General features: G+C 37.3%; 1 protein-coding gene and 1 long non-coding RNA gene across 4 annotated transcripts; one reads left to right on the plus strand and one right to left on the minus strand.

Annotated features, from left to right (window-relative positions):
• Positions 1-7,242: 7,242 nt before the first annotated feature.
• LOC110864205 lies at positions 7,243-9,766 on the plus strand. 3 transcript variants are annotated; one of them, XR_004861004.1, is made up of 5 exons: positions 7,243-7,794; positions 8,073-8,244; positions 8,392-8,531; positions 8,666-8,725; positions 9,046-9,766. It is a non-coding gene; the product is annotated as an uncharacterized LOC110864205 (long non-coding RNA). The 3 variants fall into 3 exon arrangements; XR_002549720.2 differs by having other exon boundaries at positions 7,245-7,780; XR_004861003.1 differs by lacking the exon at positions 8,666-8,725 and having other exon boundaries at positions 7,248-7,780.
• A 7,085-nt stretch (positions 9,767-16,851) lies between these two features.
• On the minus strand, positions 16,852-17,768 carry LOC118479633 (extensin-like). The gene is made up of 2 exons (XM_035974267.1): positions 17,753-17,768; positions 16,852-17,270 (listed from the first exon to the last, which is right to left on the minus strand). The coding sequence occupies exons 1-2, from the start codon at positions 17,766-17,768 to the stop codon at positions 16,852-16,854; spliced, it is 435 nt and encodes a 144-aa protein (XP_035830160.1).
• Between the last annotated feature and the right edge of the window lie 1,092 nt (positions 17,769-18,860).

Consider the following 18,860-nt stretch of genomic DNA (forward strand, 5'->3'; position numbering starts at 1 on the left):
AAAAAAGTTTTACGAAAACCGACGCTTTTTACGCCTTTCGCCCTTTTCTACTAACCACTAACCCAAACCACCTACCTTTAACCCAAGCCTAACCCTTCCCTAAGTCCTCTTGATATTTACAAAGGTTTTTAGTTAAAAAGGAGGAGGATTGATTGCTTGGCAAGCATATGGTAGAAGTAAGTTCCATGCCAGTCTCGAGTGTTACACAAAAATACATCTTCGGCCGAGTGTTGAGTGATCTCCCGTGAGGTATGTGAACTTGTATATAAATGGAATTTTAAAGAGGCATGTTATGCCCAAATAAGTAATTTCTCTTATGAATCGTTCTAAATAAATCATAACGAATAGGATTGTAAATAACATAAAAATAAAGCCTAAATAAAGATCTTGGAATCCCGACACTCAAGATAAGCCCAACAACTTCTCTTCTACCTATACCATTTGGGTGTGTAAGCCACATTAAAAAGAGTTTTGCTTGAGGACAAGCAAAGATTCAAGTGTGGGGGTATTTGATGTGTGTAAAATGCAACATATAAATTACATCAAATGAGGCATAAAACTAACCCTTTTTAGTACTAATGTTGGAAAAAGTGTGCTTTTGTCTTCCTTTTGTATTTTCAAGATTAAATGAGCGTAAATGAACAAAAGAAGCAAATATGCAGCAAAATCTAACATAATTACAAGAAAAGGAATAAACGTGGCATGTCCGAACCCTCGACAGCATCTTCCCAAGCAAAAACAAGAGACAAGAAGGCTGAACATGCCTCGTGCCCAGCGGACACGGGGCGTGCTCAGGTGTCTGCAGAAAAGACAAAATTGTAGAAGCTTCTATTTCCCAACATGTGGGCGTGCCCAGCTCAACACGGTCGTTGTCAACTCTAAGATTCGCAGAATCCAAGCAAATCTTGATAGTACAGATACGCTTCCGCACACGAGGTCGTGCCCAGCGGACACGGGGGTGTGTGGAGCTAATACAGACAAACTGCAATTAATGAAGAAAGAGAAAGTGGATGGACACGGGGCCGTGTCTGGGCTTCTGTGCAGGCTATAAATAGAGGTGCTTGGTTCACTTCAAAGGCGTCCCTTGGCAAACCACCTCTCTCCCACTTCACCCAAACTCCACCACCATCACAACACCCACATCCACCACCATCATCCATCATAGAGTGTGTGTAGTTGTCTCGGGATCCAAGATTGATAGTAAGAGTTCTTGACAATCAAAGGCCATGTTTGCCTAAGTCTCTTACATCACTTGGTGAAGACAAGCATTTAGTGTAATAGTTTTGTTTTTTTAATCTTTTCGCACTTTTTATTTGGTTTTGTATTAATTACTTTAATAACTAGTTTCTTATGTTAAAGGTGAAACTTCCTTAGCATTTGTCCATGGTGTCTTGGCGTTATTTTACTGTCTATAAAAAATAAAAGATTTACACCATTCATATCTCTACGGTCTATATAGAGATATGTTGGCTACCTGGTCAGGGGTTAAGGGAATGGTTTGGTAAGGTTCTTGCCTTGTTCAGTGTATAGATCCTGCAAGGACCTGGGTCAAGCTTACTAGGACCTCCTTCAATACCCACTGGTATTGGATGGCAGGTGTGCGAATGGCTTGATCCCCTCATATGTAAACTACTATTAATACATTAACTCGGCTAGTTGGGATTGTATCCCTGCTGACTCAAACCACTTAGCCGAGGGTAACGTCACCTTCAAAAGAGGGGCCTACCACATTACGCATTAATAACTTAATTAATTATCTTTCAATATTCCAACCCTTTAGGATTGTATCCTTGCTGACTTAAACTACTGGGTTGAGGGTAACGTCACCTTCAAAAGAGGGGCCTACTACTATAACTAAGGGGCTGTTTGGTAGCCTCTGAATGGTCATTAAGAGGCTACCTCTTAATGGAACCATTAAGAATTTTACCAATGAGAAGGTAGAAGAATGTCACATGTGATGATTTACCATTAAGAGGTTACCTCTTAACCATTCAGACTTGAGGTTACCTCTTATTCATTCAGATGTTTTAAACCATTAAGAGGTAACATCTGAATGGTCATTAAGAGGCTACCAAACAGCCCCTAAGATAATCTCTTAAAAAGTGCAAAAGTGCGGAAAACATCAAAGTTTACACTAAAGGCGAGTCGGATCCAAGTGATTCATCTTATCTATCTGTTTTAATTTTATTTTTATTTTCAGCATTTTTAGTTTTTATTTTCATGTTAAAACCTTTTTTCCAAAATTTTGATTTGCTTAGACGTTGAGGATAAACCGGTATTAAAAGCTCTTGTGTCATTGGACGACCTCGGTATCTTACCAACGCTATACTACGCTCATCATGGGTGCACTTGCCCATATGTGTGTTTAGTGTTAGTAGAATATCGTGTTTATAAATTTAAAACTTGACTAAAGTGTTAAAAAGGACTAAAAATTATATAACACACCGCACACATCAACGGGGGCTCGGCGAGTCGTGTTAATCCTCCTTCTTTGTATTTATGTTGGGTTCTGCTGTTTATTTGCTTGTTTTGTGCGTTAAGCTCTTTTGATCCTGTAAATTAAAAAGGAACAAAGAAACATGTTTTTTCCAACATTAGTACCGAAAATGGTTGATTTTACACCTTGTTTGATGTAATTTATATGTTGTATTTTACGCACATCAGTTGTGCTTTGGTGGAGATGCCGGTGTGGGGAGAAGTTAAACGAATATTACTAGATGAGGGTGTCGGCCCTCCGACAACCATTGATTTAGAGAATGTGGAAGGTCAGTTGTGGCTATTGGGGAGTCCAACCACCATCATCGTTATGGTCTCCAATGATCAGAAACCCGACTGAAGAGGTATGGTCCCAATCCTTTGCCTACATGGCAAGGACCACACCACTTTTCATCCAACATGGCGCTCACATCAGCAACAATATCCAGAAGCTTCTACAAGCTTCTGAAAGACGTCAAGGTGGCACCAAAAGATGCACCTCCCGACAGGAAGGACAACACGTGTCACCAGTTGTCACGACCCCCGACCCCCTCTAGCCGGAATCGGTGCCGTGAGCAGTCCAGTGGTACCGGTGATTATTTTTTTTAAAACATTGCAGCGGAAATTTCATCAGGACCGTGAGTTAGGAAAAATATCAGAGTTTAGAAACACCGGATTTTATTTAAAAAGATGGAATAAATTCCATGTTTTACAAAGGTAGCTTTTAAATAAAAACAATATTTCTTAATTTGAAAATAAGCCACTTCTTGAAGTCCTTCAGTGTCGGATCCAATCCTTACTCCAATCTATTGTAATTACCTGAAACGCGTTTTAAAAAGATTTTGTCAGCGGGAAATACTGAGTGAATTATTCATTTTACTGAAAACGACACATTTGTTATAATTCACAGTGTTAAGATCTTTTACAATGTTTCTGATATCAACCAATCTACCCACAGTACTTTACCACTCGACCCATTGGCCCATACGTCCAATGGTGTCTGTGATTATGGTCATATCACCCAATGGCTGCCCCAATGGTGAAGATTATCAAGTAATGTATACAATACCCCACATACCGGCTGTAATTTGGTGATTCACATAAACTTAATCACTGTAAGTTATAATTCTGAAAATAATTTGGAGTATTGTAAACAGTTAACAACTCACAAACGGTGAGAAAAGTTTATAAAAGAAGAATAACTCACAAATCAGCATGCAGGATTGAGTTAACAAACTTCCTGATTCTACTTCTTCCGATAATTAAGCATGTACTTTATTATTCTGGATCTTCTAATGATTTAATAGTTTGTTTGATTGTAAGGGTGTAGTTGGGAGTGTTTTTGGTAGTTTAACAGAATAGAATACGTATTGGTGTAAAACCCAAATCAAACCTTAACGGTAGTCATGAGATTCGAACCTTAACGAATTTCACAAAAACCGGGTTAATGATCAATACAGCTTTTACGATAACTCACGAGATCAAATTCTCACAATGAATGACAAAGTGCAATACTTCAACTCATTTATCGAATTGACGACAAACGACAAAGTATAGTACTTCAACTCATTATCGAATTATCGACAACGACAAAGTACAATGCTTCAACTCATTATCGAATTATCGACAACGACAAAGCATAACCCAATGTGGGCGGCACTTAAACATTCTTTGGATATATTGATCGCTCGGAAACTGAATCGTAATAGCGATCGAGTGATTATTGGTTAGAACACCAACGTATAGAGAGAAGAAGAAGAGAAATGAGCAAAGAAAAATGAATCCTAAGCTTCTTATTTATAGCAAGCAAGCAGGCAGCTCAATTCCTTTTCTGTTCGATGTGGGATTCAAGTGACGTGCTTGCTAGCTAGCTTGACGTGCTAGCTAGCTAGCTTAGTTATTTTATTTCAGCTGCTTAACTCGTTTTTCTTGTATAACTTTTAAAATATAACGTTTTATAAAACGACGAATATGTCTTTAGAACGAGCATATTTTTATCTACGTTTTAACCTAAGTTTCATTAAAAACGGAGTAAGGAAAAAAAATAATATATTTTATTATTAATATTAAACGTTCTTATACGACCTCATATATATCTATTTTTAATAGACCTTACTTAGCTTAATTAATCTTGTTAGCTTAATTAATATTGATTAACTAATTAATTAATCATACTAAACTTAATTAGGGTTTCCTTATTGCATAATTATCATACTAAATATTAATTTTTTTGTGAGGGTTGTTACACCAGTCACCAAGCGCCATGTGGACCTGCAACAAATCTAAGGAGTAGACCGACAGCAGCAGTACGACGTCTCCAGCATGGGCGAATATAGGCGCGCCACGTGTACCACCGCCCTGACCACAACAGAGGAGACCAAAGGGATATTCCCCTTGGTCGGACAGCTGGCGCCCTATAGCAGCTGGCAAGGTTGCTCCTCCCTCCTTCACCCTCCGGCTATAAATAGGACCCTTCATCATTCAGGTTAATTCCATTCTACTCTTTATACCCTCACACTCAACACACACTGTTTTACCCCTCAGAACAGTACTTATTCTCACGCCGGAGCCTGGTTAAGAGGGAAACCCCCATATTCCCCTCTTAACGAGCTAACGGTGTTGCTGTTTTGCAGGATCATAGTCGTTCGACGAGTAGAGAATGAGATTGAACCCACAGAAGAGACAATCCTACCGATTAACCTTGGTGTTAACCTGTGTTTCGTCATTGGCACCATCCGTGGGACTCGAATCCACGACCACGTGTCACCAGTCACCAAGCGCCATGTGGACCTGCAACAAATCTAAGGAGCAGACCGACAGCAGCAGTACGACGTCTCCAGCATGGGCGAATATAGGCGCGCCACGTGTACCACCGCCCTGACCACAACAGAGGAGACCAAAGGGATATTCCCCTTGGTCGGACAGCTGGCGCCCTATAGCAGCTGGCAAGGTTGCTCCTCCCTCCTTCACCCTCCGGCTATAAATAGGACCCTTCATCATTCAGGTTAATTCCATTCTACTCTCTATACCCTCACACTCAACACACACTGTTTTACCCCTCAGAACAGTACTTATTCTCACGCCGGAGCCTGGTTAAGAGGGAAACCTCCATATTCCCCTCTTAACGAGCTAACGGTGTTGCTGTTTTGCAGGATCATAGCCGTTCGACGAGTAGAGAAGGAGATTGAACCCACGGAAGAGACAATCCTACCGATTAACCTTGGTGTTAACCTGTGTTTCATCACCGACGAAAAAGGGTAGGATTTTTCTTACCCTCCGATCTTCAGCTTTGGTTAGTTTACCTTGTCGTCGCTCCGATGTGTCTCTTTCGGATGCCATGGCCCGCTCCACATCCTCTAGAACCTCCCTCTAGAACGTTCTCTCTCTAAGTCATCTATACTATACTATAATGCATGAGGCAAAGACATTTTAAGATACCCAAAAAATAAAAATTTTTCCCCCTCTTTATTTATAGAAAGACCCCTAAAATGAGGGTAGTTTGATCTTTTAAACACTATTTATTTTTTAGCCACTAAACTTATTACATTTAAATACTTAAGGTTTTAACAAATTTATAGATAATTAGTTACAATTCACCCCTCCACAACAAACTTATAATTTTTTTTACTTATTCTTGACATATCTTATAAACTATATTGTTTAAAAAAATTCCAAAGATAGCATGACGACCTACACATTTTTGTCGACGTTTCGGTAGTTGCCTTGTTCAATATCAACACACAGATTAAAAGGTACAAGTAGATAATCCTTTAATGTACAAGTGATTAAAGAAGAAAATAACAACTAATAATCTTTTTCGTACAATAATATGTAAATAGAAATAGCCACACGTTATCAAAACATAAATTATACTTATACAATTAGCAACTTGAATAATGACTTATTTATTTCAAAGTCACACTCTTTAGGAACCTTCTTTGGAACACACCGTTTCATTCAAGAAGAAAAACCATCCCAGTTCAAAATTAATGTACCCTCTCTGTTAAATATAATAATTCGTGGCTTTTTGTTTTCAAACATTGCGTTTATAAATCTGATGAAGTTGACTTATAACGGGTTCAATGATGATGATGAAGTCATCAAAATTAGAAAAACAAAATAACAATATTACACAGGTCCATTTTTTGTTTGATTTTGAAGGATTTTTAATAATCAGTGGGTCATAACTTTTCATACATTAACATCTTTTCAAAAAAAATTACATTATAAAAAGAGCATTGTATTCTCTGTAGTTTGAGTATAGTATTGCTATTTTTATAATGTAAAAAATTGGCATGTTACGTGATCAACAATATATAGGGGTGAGCAATAACTGAACCGTTGACCGAAGCCAAACAAAAAAACAAGCTAAACCGAATCAAAATCAATCGAGAAAACTAAATTAACTTAAAATCGGTTATTAGTTTTTTTGTACCGTTAGTTAACTGAAATTAACCAAACCGAAACTAAACCGTTCATATATTTTTAGATTTTATACCTTTATCTCATGTTCTTTTAAGCAGAAATTTAGCTAAAGTTTGGTTTTGAATATTAACCAAAATTTGCCGAAACAAACTAAAAACCGATAATTTAACTAAATAAAGCAAACCAATTAACCAAAATTCTTGGATTTAGTTTTCAAATTTCAAAATTCCCAAATAAACTGAACGAACCGAAAATCTACTATTTAACCAAATAAACCATACCATTTAATCAATATTCTCGGATTCGGTTTTCAAATTTCAAAATTCCCAGATTCAAATATTTAGCCAAAGCAGATTCATTGTGCACTTGCACTCTTCTACACTTCGTTCTCTCTTACTCTCATATTCAAATTTCAAAAATCATCTTAGCTCTCCCTCTCAATTTCTTTACATGCTCAACCAGCAACAACCGCATCAGCAACAGTTCCCTGGAGAAGTGTTTTGTTTTGAAATCATTCGTACCAGCACACAAAGAGAGAGAAAGGGAGAGAGAGAATGGGGGAGAATAGTGATGGTGGTACATCTAGGGTTACCCCGACACTGGTGGTGACCAGATCTGGCGATGTCTTTGGCAGCATCAATGGTGGAAGAAATTTTAGGGTTTACATATTCATCTGATGGTGCTACTCATGATATAGGTTAATGAATTCTGCCGTTATTTTTCTAAACTTCGTTCACTTAGAGACATTCACGCTTCAGGAACAAAGATGAACATATGGATGTTTAATCTTGAAAATTGAAACTAGGGTTTCATTTTAACCCTACAATAATTCAACTTTCATTGCAGATTCCTTTTCATGTTTTTTGGTGGTGTAATGATGGTATGTTGAGCAAGGTGAGCCTCATAGGTCAATTATTTTGATTTCAATTGATTGAAATTCGGTTTTAGGTCTTTATTTTCAATATTAAGCAAAAACATGTTAAACCCAGGAACGAGTACATTTTTGTTGATAAAATGAAGCAGATCTAAGGTCTTCAAAAACATTGATGAATTGATGTTTCCGGGTTGAGTAGTTTGTATATCAAGTGTAATCATGACAAAATTTGTGATGTTAGTCATTGGATTTCTTTGTTTGCCACCAACTGTTGAAATCGTAGAGTTGATTGACGTAGATGCCTTGGAAAAAAAAAGAGAAAAGCAGAGGAAAAGAGTTGATTTGCAGAGAGTTGCCGAGAAAAGTAGGGAAGAATACAAATTCACCGAAGTTTGTTTCCGGAGAAAGAAGAACAGAGGATCCCAGTTGCTTTGATACCATAACAACGGTGAAGCATCAGACTCTCTACGGTTTGTATTCAACTGAGTTAGTTTAATAAGATAAAAAAGGAACCATGGGTGAAAATATGGGATTCGACTATTTAAAAAAAATATACGATTTTTTTATTTTTTTGCTTTTAACCATACACGACTAAACTGTTTATGCGATTTTTTCAGGAAGGGTTGTTGTTGGCAGAGAAATAATGGTTGCCAAATAGGGACCTGGTGCTAAAAGAATTTGAGTTCTCTGGCAAAAGTTTGATCACAATCATGAACTTTTCTTTGATATGTTTTTTGGTCATACTAGCAATTACTTGGTACACTTTTCATGTCTTATTCAATTCATTCAATGATTTGTCGATTTGAATATATAATCTTACATCATTTTTCCTATCATTTTGTTAGCTTTAAATAATTTGGGTTTGTATATTCGTTTGCTTTTATTCACAAGGGAAGAATCCTGGAGCCAGTAGAAAAGTTGAAGGGGAGATCAAGGAACTGGAGTCTAAAGGTAATTATTCTTCTTTGCAAACATATGCTTGTTTCTTTAGCATTGAAATGCCGTATTTTTTTTTTATTGGAGTCATTGTGACTAAAAGAACTTTTATTTTTAGTGCCCCCTACTCCAAAATGTCTTTCACCCAGTGACAAGTCTGGCTCTCGAAGCCCATCACCACACTGATCTGGTGCGAGTATATTTTTATTTATTTAGTGTGATCTCTATGGTTTTAATATGGGAAAATCTGTTTTATTGTGTGGCGTTAATGATTTCTGCTCTGGGGTTGTTATCTTGTTGAAGGCCTTAATGATTTATATATTTTTATTTAGCAGGGCTCATCAACCATCATCTCATGTAATTTATTTGGAAACTGCTGGAGCAAATTGTTATAAACTCAAATAAAGATAGGCTGGAGCAAATTGTTATAAACTCAAATAAAGACAGGTGGGTTTGGAATAACCCTTTGGGTGATGAGTTGTCCGTGGATTTTGTTCAAAATTTGATAGCGACCGCGAATAACAAAGATAATGGTGGCAGTTGGTCTTTGTGGAACAGTTGGGCTCCCCAAAAATAAACTTCTTCGTGTGGCACGCGTCATTAAAATAAGATTCCGGTAAAAAGGAGCTAGCCGCAAGGGGTGTACGGATTCATAATGGTTGGCTTAAGTGATTCACATGGTGGCTTCATGTATGGTTGCGGTGGCAAGTTTTAGTGTGGCTTAAAATCCCCATTCCCCATGGTGAGTTTTCATGCAACACAGACTGGGGTCTTTTGCAGAATCTGAACGGCTCAAGAGATTGGAAGAAAGTGGTCAATGTAGTCTTCATGGAAACATTGTGGCAAATCTGGAAAGCGAGAAACGCCAAAGAATTCAAAGGTTGCAACATTCCGGTTGCAAAGGTTGTAGAGGAGATTACGATGAACTCGTTTCTTTGGTTAATTGGGATAGGTGGCTAGATGCCAACCTTCGTGATGTAATAACTTAATGTAGGTTTGCTTGTTTTCTCAAGTTTTCAGTTTCTTTCTGGTTGGCCCGGTTTTCAATATGATATATAGAAGTTTTTTCCGTTTTAAAAAATGTAATTTATTTTGTAGTGCTTGTTCAATTCATGTCAATTGGTATAAAAACCAGTTGAATTATAATATTATGATGAACTAATGTTTGAAATTGGCGAAACGTGGTCATTATTTCAATGGATTTCCTACACGTAATGTAAGGATAGACAAGTTTTGAGAGGTCAGGACGGGACGTGAATTTGGAGTCTTGTGATTATACGGATGTTTTTGAAAATTAGATTGCCATTTAAACCGTTCACCGGTTCAACTTGCATGAGCGAATAATCATTTATCATTTTCGCTCTGGTTGATTTGATATACACCAATTTATAAGTATATGCTCCATTAAACTATTTTACAGATTATATAACTATAGTTATATCATTTATATCTTATACAACCTCCAGTATTATAACCTAGCTTTATATATAATATGTGTTTTTGGCCCATTTAATTTTTATTTAATTTGGTTTTCCGTAATAATTTGTGTTCATTAACTTAAAAAAAAAATTCGTATACAACTGTGTTTAGTTTTTTTTCGTCTTCATTCCCATATAAATTTTGTTGAAAAGGGAGTTGTATTATTTTGGTTGCATAGACTATACAAGTGCCGATAAAGTGACACCGAACGATATCGATAACGGTACTGATATTTGTTTTTACGGTTATCGATCCATGTAAAATTTATGACGATATCATTTTTGGCATATAACGACTTGATTTTTCGTGTTTTCTTATTTGGTTGCGGTAATGAGTGACAGCACTATAACAAGTCAAACCGATATTGATCTAATTCCCGCCGCATAGAGAGGGGGAATCCCACTATAATATTTTAGTTCTAGGTACCTTTATAATATTAGTTGTAGGTACCATTGCGTTGACGTTTGTATTTAAAATTTGTCAAAAATCGATCTTCTAGCCGCAAAGCGCAGAGGAACCCACTAACGAATTGATAAGCTAACAAGAAACGAATATCGCGTTGTAAAATGTCGCCACCCACCGCATCGCGCGGGTTCCTTACTAGTATTAAATATATATATATATATATATATATATATATATATATATATATATATATATATATATATATATATATATATATATATATATAATAAATTAATATTAAGTGTTATCCTAATTTATTAAAAATATAACTTTTTTATTATTTGGTATACAAAATTATATTTATTCAACAAGTGTAAAATGCGGGATTTTGAAAAATATAACTTTTTTATTATTTATTATACAAAGTTACATTTATATAACCCGTGTAATACACGAAGTTTTTGAATATATAACTTTTTATCATTTGCTATGTAAAATTAGATTTATTCAACACGTGTAATACACGGAGTTTTTAAGGATATAATGTTTTTATTATTTGGTAAATTTTTCAACCCAACTATACACGGGTTTTTTAAAGATACTACGTTTTTAGTATTTGATATACAAAAATACATTTATTTAATATGTGTAATACACATGGTTTTTAAAGATATAACTCTTTTTTAGATCTATTCAACATGTGTAAGGGTGGAGGGTATCATTCAAACATTTTAGGGTGTTTGAGTTACCGTCTAGCCAATCATCTCATGCCATGTCAACTCCCCCCTTCACGGCTTCACTCCCCATTTTCTACTCAAACACTAGGAATGATTCAAACGCCTAGAGATTGGTAAAAAAATCTAAAAAAAATATGATTGGTTGATAGGGGTTGGGACCCACCATTCACCCTCTCTCTCTCTCACCTCGCCTCTTCTTCACCGGTTCGGTGAGTATACACCGAAATTGCAAGTCCCCACTCACCGAAAAAAGGCCGACGATCATTCCCCCAGCGGTAAACTCGGTCCCGATCCCACTCCCCCCAATCACTCCGACCCCCTAACATACGGAGTTTTTAAGGATGTAATTTTTTTTATTATTTGTAGATTTATTCAACCCGATTATACACGGGTTTTTTTTAAAGATACGACGTTTTTAGTATTTAGTATACAAAATTACATTTTAACCCTTATTTAATCTATGTAATACACATGGTTTTTAAAGATATAACTTTTTTTATTATTTGATATATAAAATTACATTTATTTAACCCGTACAATATACGGGGTTCATAAAAATATAACTTTTTATTATTTAATATATAAAATTATGTTAATTCAACCCGTGTAATACACGGGGTTCTAACATAGTATTTAATATAAAACAAAAGAGCTGACTAATTAATATAAAACAAAAGAGAGAAATTAGAGTGCCAAGAAATTAAAAAATTAAGACCAAAGGGTATGGGGCTCGGCTCCCCAACGTCTCCCACGTCCCGGATCATCCCACACCGCCCGCCTTCTTGGCGTCGCGTCTCCGGCGGCTTCTGCAAGACGGAGGATATGAGCTATTTCATTGGCTGAGTTTTCATTGGTGGGCCCCTCTCTCTCTCTCTCTCTCTATCTCCTTTATTAATATATTGATTTTTTTTAAAAGTGGGTAGTCCTCCATACCCTTGGGTAGTCTCCAAGGGGATGGTCCTCCTCCCGTGGTGATGTAACGTCTACGTTGCGGGTGGTCTCCAAATAGACTAACCAAACCATACCCAATGGTCTAACAACTAATGAAAAATAAGTACATACAAAAAAGGGGGAACGATCGAATTTGCACAAACAATGTATGTAAACAAAACAGGAGCACATTTGAAATGAGTGAGTCAACGAATTGAAACAATCAAATTTATCAATTAAAACCCTAAAATTCTTAGTCAATGGGGACAAGAGGGCGAAGGAACCTAAGACTATAGGGTGCGGAGGAAGCAAGTCCTTGGAGGACGTCCTTTCACATCATTGCCATATCAACATCCAAGGAGGATGCCCCTCCAAGGATGGACCAAGAGGAATAGAGAATGAGTCTCCCCTCATTTATTATGTTTTGTTTTTTAAATTCAACATTTATTAACATTTAATAAGTTATAAAATAAAATCATTAATATTAAAAAAAACATTACATAACCAAAAAAAAAATACTAGATTGGTAAAAATTAAAAATCTTAAGAATTCCATTCTTTATCGATCTTCTCTTTCATTTTACGCAACACTGACAGTCTTCTTCCGAATACGAGTTGATATCAGCTGTCATTATCTCCCATTCCTTAATTCTGACGCTTATTGCTTCAACCGAACCCGTTCGTCCACTTCACGTTGTTTCGCTTATGTCTTTTGGACTGTGACCTCGGTGTATGCTTTGAACTGGGCCATCAAGTCGTCCATTTTCGAACCGCCCCCGATGAGTCTTGTTTTTTTTTTTTTTTTGCAGCCGCTACCTTTTTGGCTTTGTCCCTTCACGGCGGACATCCCTACTCTCGAAATACGTGCTCTTCCTCGTCAAATTCCGGCTCGTCGTTTATATTTATCTAACATCGTATGTCCGAGCCCCAGCATGATAACTTCCAGTCTCTGAGGTTTTTGTTCGTTTAGTGCTTGCAACCTCGTTTGGAACCAGCGCCCACTTTTTATTGGTTCACATAACCTCCCATGTCCGGACGTGTGGGAAAACAACTTGATCCTCATCTCCGTATCTATGAATCGCCTCTTTAAAAACGTCTTCGTCACTCGTCCCATGCGACAACCGTAAAAAATAATGGTAATTCCATACAACTTAACAACTTAATTATACATTTAATTGTGTTCGTTACGATTTAATTAATGCGTGATTAAGTCGCGTAAAGTCTAGCAATCATAGGACATATCCTCAAGGCGACTACAGTTGACCTCGACCTATAACAATCCACCCCGCTCGAACTCGCCTTGTCCTCAAGGCGACTAATTAGGCAATGGCGGGCGCCACTCGGTTATAACGGTGATATCTGATCGGTTGTTAACAAGATGCCATGGTGGACGCCACTCGCGTCTCTCGGTTGTTTCATCTAGCGCCATCTTCATATCCTTTGCAAACATCGATTTCATAACTTGCTTCAACAGGTTCGGAACCACGGATAGTGCGTCATTTGGCTCCGGTATGGGTGAGGGTATGAGTTTTGACATGGCTACAACGGGGAATGGTGTGGTTTTTGGGGCGGGGTTTGATACGGGTTTAGAGAATGGTGTGTGCTGTTGGACTATTTTAGGTGTAGGCAGAGTACAAAGTGACACGGTGGCGGAAGGGGCAACAAGTGTCGGTATGGTCATTGTTTTTGGTGTCGAAGAGTTGGTTGAAGGGGCTTGTTTTGGTGGTGGTGGCAAGGTATGTAGTAGTGTTATAGCGGTTGGCTCTGGGGGGTTGATGGCAGTTGTTGATGGTGGTGAGGCGACAACGGGTGACGGGACTGGCGGTGAAGTGTCGGAAACACATGGTGGAAATGTAGGAGATTGGGCTTCCCACGCAGTTCGGAACGATTGGAACTCGTTGAAGACGGTTTGCAACTGAGATTCGAGCCTCACAAGAGATTCATTCATCCATTGGTAGAACTCGACTTCGGATAAAGTGTGAGCAACCATGGTCAGGGGGATCACGACAGCTCTGATACCACTGTTGTGGTTCCAACCGATAATCGATTGGCCAAAGCAAATAGGGAGAAAACCATAGAGAATTTAAGATGGGATTTTAGATCAATTTTTCTGCATATATTATCCAAACATGAACTCCCCTTATAAAGGATTACAAATAACAGAAATAAAGAAACACTACTACGAACGTGAGATTATGGGCATCCCCAATATCTCCCTTATTTCACACATGCAAAATAGGAAATACATACTACAATACTTAAATAAATAAACCACTAACTGGCTACCAAAAGTCATGCATGGAGATCATGGCTTCATGTATACGTGCAGCTCCCATAATCATGTGCATGGAGATTGCCATTTAAACCGTTCACCGGTTCAACTTGCATGAGAGAATAATCATTTATCATTTTTGCTCTGGTTTATTTGATATACACCAATTTATAAGTATATACTCCATTAAACTATTTTACAGATTATATAACTATGGTTATATCATTTATATCTTATACAACCTCCAGTATTATAACCTAGCTTTATATATAATATGTGTTTTTGGCCCATTTAATTTTTATTTAATTTGGTTTTCCGTAATAATTTGCGTTCATTAACTTAAAAAAATTTCCGTATACAACTGTGTTTAGTTTTCTTTCGTCTTCATTCCCATATAAATTTTGTTGAAAAGGGAGTTGTATTCTTTTGGTTGCATAGACTATACAAGTGCCGATAAAGTGACACCGAATGATATCGATAACGGTACTGATATTTGTTTTTACGGTTATCAATCGATGTAAAATTTATGACGATATCATTTTTGGCATATAACGACTTGATTTTTCGTGTTTTCTTATTTGGTTGCGGTAACGAGTGACAGCACCATAACAAGTCAAACCGATATTGATCTAATTCCCGCCGCATAGAGCGGGGAATCCCACTATAATATTTTAGTTCTAGGTACCTTTATAATATTAGTTGTAGGTACCACTGCGTTAACGTTTGTATTTAAAATTTGTCAAAAATTGATCTTCTAGCCGCAAAGCGCAGAGGAACCCACTAACGAATTGATAAGCTAACAAGAAACGAATATCGCGTTGTAAAATGCCGTCGCCCGCCGCATCGCGCGGGTTCCTTACTAGTAAAACATAAATGCTTAATGTTTTCCTGTTTTATTCCATATTTATTTTCTTTTTATCAATGTTGTTTTAGTAAAGAGAATTCAAATGATATTCAAATAAATTAAATAGTTTTCGAATTTGATCATACAAATAGAAATAATAGAGTGAGAAAGCAAGAATAGCGTTGGTAAAGTAGGGTGAAGGTGGGTTGTGTCACTTGTGTGTCAATTTTGCTAATTTCATATACTTGATTGTGATGGTGTTTTTTTTTCTTTTTTCTAATTTCATCGTTAGTATATTAAAACCTTGTGATCACTATTTCTTATGGGTTTTCATATGAACATGTTTTCTAACTTCTTTAAAAATAATTAACTAACTAAATTTATTTAATTCCAATTTCATGGTTAGTATATTAAAACCTTATTATCACTTTTCTTATGGGTTTTCATACGCACACGTTCATGGTTAGTATATTAAAACCTTATTATCACTTTTCTTATGGGTTTTCATACGCACACGTTTTTTTTAACTTCTTTAAAAATGATTAAGTAACTAAATTTATTTAATTGCTAAAAATATTATATGCAAAGGGTACTTGACAACGTACATATAGGTAAAGTGTTGGTTTTGAAATTGTTAGCCTTTGATTTATTCAAATAATATATATAGGTGTGGAATACGTGTATTATTGACCGGAGATGCTAACCGGCCTTCCACCATTGCCCTGGTGATCGAGGAAGCGTCCCCACGTCTAAGACTAAAGAGGTAGAAGTTAACTCAGTAGTAGGCCAAGACGTAACGGCTCGGAATCGAAGCCGTATTTATGTGGAAAATAATATATATAGGTGAAGTGTTAGTTTTGAAGTTGTTAGCCTTCTGTTTATTCAAATAATATTTTTCTCTGTTCATTAATTTTATAAAGAAAATTGAACATAAAGATTTGTTTAATTTTTTTCTATGCATTATTCTATAAATTTTGTTAACAGAATTTTATACAAATTGTAGTTTTTTGTGGTATCACATGCATATGAGTGCCGGTTCCTTAACGAATCAAACAAATTTTTAGGTCTCTATCACACGTGAATCGATAACGAGATTGACAATCAACCAAGGGTGCGAAATCCCCTTAGTAAATCTAATGAATACAGAAACAAGTATGTGTGATGAAGAACAAGAACAATCACTTTCAAATTGTCTTCTATTGATTATCCAACAAGAATATTTACAAACAATTCAAGACACACAAGAATTCTCATAGCGTATCTCTGTGTAATTCTCTCAACCTTAAAATAATTTTAGGGTCTATTTGGTATGGCGTAATGGAATAGACGGGTGAATGGAATGTACGAGGTAATGGAATGGACGATGTAATGGAATGGATCATTACCATTCCATGTCTTGTTTGGTTACCATGTGAAAATGAAATGAATCATTACTTTGTGTTGTTTGGTAGGAAAGAATAGACGAAGGAATAAAATCAGTGTTGAGTGACGGTAGTCGGTGGTGGTGGGTGGTGGTAGGTGGCAATGGTAGCGATGGTCGGAGGTAGTGGCGGTGGGTGGCAGCGGTGGGTGGTGGCGGGTGCAGAGGTAGGTGGAGGCGACAACAATTGTGGTGGGTGACGGCGACGGTGGTGGTCGGTGGTGGAGGTGGGTGGCGGCTGACGGCGGAGGCGGGTGGGTGGCAGCTGTGGCGCGATGGTGTCGGGGGTGGTGGGTGGTGGCGAGTGACAGCGGGGGCGGAGGTGTGGATGGTGGGTGACGGTTGGTAGCGACGAAGGTGGGTGACGACTGGGGTGGAGGTGGGTGGTGGCGGGAGACAGCTGGGGTGGAGGTGGGTGGTGGTGGTGGTGGCGGCGGAAGTGGGTGACGGCGGCGACGGTAGTCACGGCGGCAGCTATGGCAGTAGTGGTGTCGCCCGTGAGTGAGTTATTAAAACCAATAATAATAATAATAATAATAATAATAATAATAATAATAATAATAATAATAATAATAATAATAATAATAATAATAATGGTAAAAAAATAATAATAAAAATATTGATAATGATAATAATAATAATAATAATAATAATAATAATAATAATATATTTTTCCATTCTTTGAAGGAATGGAAAAAAAACACCACCTTACCAAGGAATGAAAATTATTATATTTGGAAGGTTTACATTCCTTGCGGAATGCTCCATTCCATTACCACTTGACAACCAAACATGTTTCTTTTCATTCCAATAGAATGGTCCATTCCATTCCGCCTTCTATTCCTTCGTACCAAACGCTACCTTAGGAAGACTAACTTTGAAGATTAACCAAAACACTAATAAAAACATGTTTATATACTATATGTTTGCATACTAAGCTTTGTACTGGGCTAGACCATTCTCCAACCCCATTATAACTCTAAACAAGCTAAATACAAAATACTAAGCCGAATACAAAATATCCAAACGAGTAAACTGCCATTTTGGTCCCTGAGGTTTGGGCAGTTTTGTCACTTTAGTCAAAATCTTAAACCTTTTACATCTGGGTCCCTGTTGTTTCAGTTTTATTGTCATTTTGGTCCAAAAATGAAATCAGGTCTTCTTTGTCTTATAAAACCATGCTATTTTGTCCTTTTCCTCGGGGGCAAAATGGTCATTTTAATACCTAGAACTTGCACTATATCAACAACAAATCCAGTGCAGACAAATCAATTACAAAAACAACTTCAGCTTTGCAGACAAATCAATTACAAAAACAACAACTCCTAAGCTTAATCTCAACAAATCCAGTGCAGGTTGACTGTAACCACTGTGAACTCGTACCTGTACAGATCTATAACCACTGTGAACTCGAACCTGTAATGGTGGTAACGGATGGATAGTGCGGATGCGTTGAGGTGAAGTAACGGTTTTGGTGTTCGGAGGTGATGGGGCGGCAGTATAGAGGTGCTAGGGTTTGAAATTGAGTGGTGGCGGCACACGGAAGTCGAGGACGTCATCGGAGACTTAGATCTAGTCGCCAAGCCATGCCCTCTTCCCTAGCATAAAAGGATATTAAAGTGTGTCCATGGTGGATTGAAGCTTTGATTTATTTTCAACAGTGATAATCAGTGGGTTTGGGTCCCACAACCACCACCGGAACAAACACCCTTGAACCCATCACCCATGTCCACCACCGGAACAAACACCCTTAAACCACCACCGTGTGACAACCGGTAATTAACGCCTCTTAATTACGCGATTAACAAATGTTTAGGACGATAATGAACAACGTTTAAGACATAAATAAACTTAATTAGGCCCTTAGTAATCTTAGGAACGCCTATTCGACTTTACAGTGCGCGTATGGCGAACTGCGGAGATACTGCTGGAAATCAGACGGTAATGAACTGACACCGTACAAATACTGACAACGCCGACAAATACAAATTTTATACGAATAACTTAAACATAAGGATATGCACAACTATAAATTTCATGTATTGTGATTCTATTAAGTCTAGA

The sequence above is a fragment of the Helianthus annuus genome, chromosome 6 (assembly GCF_002127325.2).
Source record: "Helianthus annuus cultivar XRQ/B chromosome 6, HanXRQr2.0-SUNRISE, whole genome shotgun sequence".
NCBI classification, from domain to species: Eukaryota; Viridiplantae; Streptophyta; class Magnoliopsida; order Asterales; family Asteraceae; genus Helianthus; species Helianthus annuus.